The sequence below is a fragment of the Capricornis sumatraensis genome, chromosome 12 (assembly GCF_032405125.1).
Source record: "Capricornis sumatraensis isolate serow.1 chromosome 12, serow.2, whole genome shotgun sequence".
Classification (NCBI taxonomy): domain Eukaryota; kingdom Metazoa; phylum Chordata; class Mammalia; order Artiodactyla; family Bovidae; genus Capricornis; species Capricornis sumatraensis.
Window position 1 is genome coordinate 61548062 of NC_091080.1, and position 6939 is coordinate 61555000.

The 6939-nt window shown below is 46.9% G+C and overlaps 1 protein-coding gene across 1 annotated transcript; it reads right to left on the reverse strand.

Annotated features, from left to right (window-relative positions):
• Window positions 1-4032: 4032 nt before the first annotated feature.
• On the reverse strand, window positions 4033-5956 carry KCTD12 (potassium channel tetramerization domain containing 12). The gene has a single exon (XM_068984614.1). It carries the CDS (start codon window positions 5928-5930, stop codon window positions 4950-4952), a length of 981 nt encoding a protein of 326 aa, XP_068840715.1. The 5' UTR covers window positions 5931-5956; the 3' UTR covers window positions 4033-4949.
• Window positions 5957-6939: the final 983 nt, after the last annotated feature.

Sequence of the window (6939 nt, forward strand, 5' to 3'; positions counted from 1 at the left end):
TGTTTTATTTTTTAGTGTTTAATAGAATACATAACAAGTCACATAATCAATGATTCATTACTTCACACACAGGGAGGAAAACAGTATCGAGTATTTCTGTTATACCACTGGTTGTGGACAGAGAGAACCAAAATTTCTAGAGCATTTAGATGGTTGAAGAAATCCTCACTTTAAGTTTGGGCGTGTCTGAAAAGAACTTCGTCAGTTTTTAAAATATAGAAGAATTGTTTTTTTCCTTGGTTTTCTGTTTTGTTATAAAGTCTGTTAATTGTATGATGATTTTTTTCCCCCTTTCTCCTTCAATCACTGAGGAAATGGCTCAGTGATCCATATCACTGAGCATATAACATGTTCAACAATTTCATAATCCCAGGTAACTCTGTGGGAATCTTACATCGTCTCCCAGATAAGAGTTTTTCAGATGCCCAGAAAAACTTAAATAACACATAATTTATAACTTCAAAATTAACATCCATAATGGATATTTTTATCATTAAATGTCACAAATGCTGTTTGAGTGATCATAAATGAATTGTCATTTGTATTCAATAGTAATAGCAAAATTCACCTGCCTATGAAGTCACAAAGACAGTTGTATAATAGTTTACATTACAATTATGTCCACATACCTCAAAACACATTTAAGTTTTTTTTTAAAAAACTTGGGGGAAAAAAATCACAAAATGTCTAAGGTGACAAGAATTCTTGATCAACTAGTTCAGCTTCCTACCACACAAGATTATACTGTAATATAAATATTCTGGTTGAATTTCTTCCATCGAAGTTTCAAGGGTCCCAGTAGAGAATATTAATCTTCAAACATTAATCCTTTTAGATGTTTATTGTCCAAAATTGTGACGAGGAAAAGTTAACTTCAACATAGCATGTTTCTGGCTTTAGGAAGTCTTATTTTAGGTACGATAGCCACTGGAAACAAGAATATTTTATTTCTCAAGAGAGAGATTTAGGTCATCTAAGAAAACTAATTCAGTTTTTAAATGAGTTATAATAAGGAAAAACAGAAAAAAAATCCAAAGAATTTACTCTGGTAGGTTTAGAATAAAAACATTCAGTTTACAATAAAAATTTTAAGTTAACTGAGTAAAGTACTTATGATTTAGACTATAAAAGAAATTCTTAGGGAATTCAACCCCAGTCAATACTTTTCTAAATACCTGCACTATCATTTAGCATTTTTCATGTGGAGTACAAAACTGGTTTGTTTGGGTTTTTTTGAGTATTAGATTAGAATTTACCATAATTTGAAAAGTAAAAAATTATCAAAGCTTCAACTTACATGGCTTTAATGTAATAACATTACAAGGAAAAATCTAATAAAAATGGAAATGTGTCATGAGCACTGCCAGTTGCCCATTTTGACTGAGAATTCAGATTATGCATTTCCCCAGAGAAGCAACAGGCTATATATATATTTATATGGATCTGGTTTGAAAGAGAAGACAATTTGGGCTAGTATTAATACAAATTACTTTGCTATCAACACCAAAACCAAATAAAACACAAGAATAAAAATTGTCTTGAAATGGAAAAAAAAATTAAGTTTCACACATTCAAGGAGTATTTTCCAAAACACATAATCTGAAACATTAAAATGAGCATGGATCATAATTCTACATGTATTAAAAAACAGACAATTTGTCAAACTCTTGGTGCAAAAGCATTGGACATGGTACCTGTTTTTCTAACCACCAATGTCAACTATTCTTTTTCAAAAAGTTAAATTTGTTATTAAAATCTCAGTAGTATTTGTGGACAAAATGGTAGTTGAGCCATTACATATGTAAATACACACTGCACTGAGTCAGATGAATGCAGTCATAATTTCTGAATAAATTCATGACACTCTTCCAAGTTCCTGAATGTCTTTCGAGGGCTTACTCACATGTACCCTCAGAATCTCATCCAACCTATAGATGACAATCAATACTCCAGCCCGTGATGTAGGCCACTAAGGTTCCTTCCATGAAGCACATGGTGAATAAGGGACCCAAGAAGGCAGAGGCCAAGTCATCTTACCTCAGTTACAGGGTCCACCCAAGGGAAACATGAGTTTCCTAACCAGCCTTTACTTTAGGTTGAAGACAGAATTTTTCACGTATCAACTTCCAGCTTTAGAGAGGACAGTCATCACACGAAAAGAGGTCAGTTTACTGTCTCTAACGGTTCAATTCCCAGTTTTTCAGCTAATGAAACAAGGAGGGGAGACCTGCAGGCCACCAGGGATGTCTGGAAGGAGTAAAATTTTGCCAAGCAGAGGAACAGTCAACTCAAAGTTTTACAAGATAAAACTTTTTAGACTTGAGTGGCAGAGACAAAACTCGAGCAGTTTCCCATGACTCCTGGAGTTGAGCAGATTTAACAAGGAAAATGAGAAGCTCGGAGTCTTGCCATATGTCAGTGGCTTTGATCTGTCCCCAAGATGTTCTCAATTATGTGCTTTGTGTTGCAACAATACCGAAGACTACATGGGGTACAGAAATCTCTGTGATACTCACTTTTGGCCAGCGGGTGACATCCCTAAATCATTTCAGGTTTGAAACAGGGGTATGTTCTAATGCGTTACCTAGTCTGAGAACATGCTCAACACCAGCAAATATGACTTCCTGAATTTTTCTGCTTCCTTTAAAATTACAGTCTTTGTATATAAAGCTAACTTTACTTTTCTAAAACTGAACCTCCAGTGAAAGACCTCAAGTCCTTTCCCTCAATAAAAAAAGAAAAGAATTAGTGGATTAAAAATGCAGGTACCTTGGTTTACAAAGAGAGTTAATCAACATATTAGAATACAACTAATAGCCAAGCGAATGGAGCAAATTCAGCTTCATAATTATGCATTTTTTTCCTAACCCAATTTCCCCATAGACAAGGATATAAGAAACTCATCAAAGCATGTTGCGTTAGTATATACACCATCTGATGCAAGTTACTAGGGTAAATACAGGAAAGTTTTAGCATTTAGTAAATGAATTAAAAAACTAAATGATTCATGTAAAATGTTTATATATGGTATATACAGATTGGATCACATGAGGCTAAGAATAAAACTATTTCAATTCTTAACATCTGTTATGGACATATAGGAAGATACAGTACAAGATTCATTTTTAAAAAGAAGAAAAAAATAGCGCTAATTTCAACACTGAAAAGACTCTTACAAAATCTTTTAAAAACTTACTTCAGAGAATGATGCTGAAACAAATGAAAAAGGAAAGGCTTCTCCTTAATCACAGAATATCCAAAGGAGCCTCACAGCATGAAAGATAAGGATTCATTTCCCTTCACTTACAGTGTAGATAGGATATACAGTGGGGATTTATTCCATGATAAAGTAAAGGTATAAGGCAACCAGGTCTCCTTCTGCTTCAGCTGCATTTACCTGGGACACCATTTTATTGCTCAGCTCACTCTGAAGTACTTATTTGCCTTCATTTAAAAATGTTCCCACTTTCCAGTTATCTACAGATGGCAGCCCTCAGCATTTCTGCTTCTCTGCAGCTCTGTCATTTGCAAAGACTCACCTTCACTTCAAACCACCTGCATCAAAAGGGCATTTTCAGGTTTGCCCAGAAGTCAACATTGGCTGGGCTTGGAGAAAATAAGGATTTTTTAATAAGAAAACTAAATCTAAGTAACTCAAACATATTTTGCTCAAGGTAATAGATTTTAATCAACAAGAAAATAAAAGTTCAAAAACTAAAACCCTACTGGGTAACTCTTTGGTTAGGTTACATAAGTATCAGCAACTTCTAAGTTTAGGACTCAAAACAGTTAGTTCAATCAACTGCCAGGTAAGAGGAGATCTGTGATTGATCTTTACAAAATGCTCAGCTTGTTTCTTGCCTGCTATTTTGTTAATGCGCATATACTCAGACGGATGGTACAAACTTCCAACTGTCAACAATAAATGAGTGTATCTGCTCCCCCCCTTTCCCACCCCTCTTACCCTTCTCCTTCCTCCCTCCCCACCCTACCCCCTAAGTCTTAAGAGCTAAGGTACTACTGCCATTCACTGCAAGAAAACGGGCTTTCCTAACACCCACGACGTGCGTTACCACCCAGCTCCGTCACAGTCACAGCAGTACTTGGTGACCTGGGCTGTCATGCTGTCTTTCCCCTTCTTGCCAATAAAGGCTGCCATGTCAAGCCGTCGAAAACCAAAGGCTTCGGGCGCTGAGCCCAGTTGAAAGGGTGCCTCCTCAGGCAGGAGGGGAACTTCCTGCAAGTTTAAGCCACAGGCGAAGATCTTTAACTCGGCACGGAAAGCAGAGGCTCCTCCGTAGAGCCAGCACGAGATTCTTCTCCTACCTGTAACCGTTCAGAACTTTCTTCACGTGTAGTCACTGAACTGCCTCCGCACTGAACTCATTCCGACTCGGCTCCGGAGTCCTCCGTTTAGCCTTCTAAAACTCTACCTTTAAAGAAGGTCAAAAGACTGCGTAATGAATGACCTTTCGAAACTAAACTATTCCCAGAGTGCTACCAAGTCTCTTAAACCGCGAGTGAGTCATCAGGGCTTTGAGAAGATTTCAAGGAATCTTCTATACAAGTGGACAAGGTCCAATCAGGGTCGGAACAATTCAGTCATTCCCGACTACTCGGTGGCTTTGTAGCCACACTGCCCCACCCCCCGACTAGATCCAGACTGAAGGACAATTCGGGGGAAGGGTTGGTTTGGGGCCGGGGGCAGAGGAAACATGGGGTGGAGGGGTACGTCTGGGCTCTCTCTTTCAGTGGGGTCCGGAGAAGACGAAGAAGCCGAGAAGATCTGAAGCTGCAGCCTGTAAAGTGAGGGGGCAGTGGGTCTACGGGAGGTGGGGAACGGGGAAACGCGAGAACGCGGTGGGTCGGAGGGGAAATCTAGAGTCCCCTCCAGGGCAAAAAGGAAAGGACGGAAGGGCGCGCTGGAGTCGCCAGGGGGAGCGGGGAGCTCACTCCCTGCAGAAGACGTACTCGGTGTAGCTAGTCCAGATCTTGTCCTCGCTCTGGTCGGTGCTACCGGCGAAGGCGCAGGTGCCCGTGGAACTGCACGCCACCATGTGGAAGCCCGACTCGGACAGCTTGTCGAAGGCCTGCTCCAGGAAGTTGAATTTGAGGTAATAGCGCGAGGTGTAGCGCTCCGGGGGCCGGTCGGGGTCCCGGCTCTCGTTCAGGGTGTCCCCGAACACCTCCTTGGCCAGCGACGTCTTGCCACACACGGTGATGCGCGCCACTCGCCGGAACTTGGCGTCTGCCTGCGCGTCCCGCCCGATCGTGTAGGAGCCGCGGTAGCCGATGGTGATGTAGCCCGAGCGCCGGCTGCCGTCCAACGACTGCGACGGCGTAAGCAGCGGGCCCGCCGCGCCCCCGGACGGGCTGCGGCTAGCAAGCTCCAGCGTGGGCGAGGGCGCCCCAGCCGAGGCGCCCTCCTGCTGCTCCGGCTCTGCGGAGCCGAGCGGCAGCAGATCGTCGCCCAGCGAGCCCTCCTTCTGCACCCCGCGCCGGGAGTGCGGCGGCGGCGGCCCGGGGCCGGGCTGCTGGGGCGCCCCGAGGCGGCGCACGAGCTCGGGCAGTTCGAAGTACTCGGCCTCGCGCTGCAGCCGGCTGCGCTCGGGGAAGTAGTCGGGCAGCACGAGCTGCAAGTCCCGCAGGTAATCCAAGATGTAGCGGAAGAGGAAGCCGTCTCGGTCCAGAAAGAAGCGGCCTTTGCTGTCCCGGGCTAGCTCTTGCGGCTGCTGCTGCGTGAACATGCGCCAGAGCAGCGAGTCGGGCACCGACACGACCGTGCAGCGCCGGGTCACATACACCTGGCCCCCCACATTCAGCTCCACGATGTCGGGGAAGAGTGGCGGCTCCGCCGAGGACGACGAGGAGCCGCTGCCGCCGCCGCCACCCCCGTTGGGTAATCCACGAGTGCTGTCGGCCAGAGCCATGGCCAAGAGGTGGCCGGGGCCGCCGCCGCCGCCGCCTTTCTCGGACGCTCACTCAGCCCTGCGCCCCGGCCGCCGCCGAGAGCCGCGCGGAGCCGAGCGCACGATGCGAGCGCGCAGCTGTGCGCCCCCGCGAGCCCCGCTGCGCTCCGCCCGCCTCGCCCGCGCGCTCCAGGGGAGTGCCGGGTGGAAGCCGGCGCGCCGCTTAAGTAGAGCAGCCCGCCCGGGCGCCGCGGCGCGCAGGAGGCGGGGGCGGCTGCGGAGCGGCGGAGCCTCGCTCCCCGGGCGGGAGGGGGTGGTGGAGCGGGGAATCGATTTGCATCTTAAACGCTGACGCCGCGGCCGGCGGCTGGCTCCACCCCGGCTCGCGCGCAGCCTGGGGGCCCCGACTTCCCTACCGCCCCGTCGCCCCGCACTCCAGCGCCTTCCCGCTCCCGCCCAACTTTATTTCTCCTCCAAAGTGGAAGGTCCTGGGCCCGGCCCCTGGGGAAGAGGAGCTTTCTTTGGAGGGGCAGTCCGGTACGCCTGCTCCTCTCCTAACTGCACCCGGGGACTGTGGAAGAAGCATGTAAACTTTCCAGTTCCCCCAGCCCGGGGAGTGGGAGAGCCTGGCTACCCCTCTCCCCAGGAAACTAGCCACGTGAAACACTGCAACTGTGGCGCCGTAAACACACCGGTCGTCGCTTCGCTGAAAGTTCTAGAGAGAAACCAAAAAATCTGGAGAGGTGGTAGGGCCGCCCCCAGCCCGGAGGCAGCTAGATTTTATTCGCGTGTACGAGTAGCCTCGAAAAAAAATCCTGGAAACAAAAAGCTAACCTCGGTATCCTGCTCTCCCGTAATTTGTTTTCTGGGCCAAAAGGCAAACTCATTAGTTAGAAGACCTCAGACCTGGAGGAAACGGGCTGAAATGGCAAAGAGGGGGACCTCGGGGCAAGCTCCCTTTTGAGTGGCCGTCGCGGTGTCCTCCCCGCTTACCCTCCCCTTCGAGGCCAGGTTGAAGAGGCGTACAAGG

What these genes read in the sequence shown, in the direction of transcription:
- KCTD12 (XM_068984614.1), bottom strand. Translation starts at nt 5,930, where the DNA reads ATGGCTCTGGCCGACAGCACTCGTGGATTACCCAACGGGGGTGGCGGC.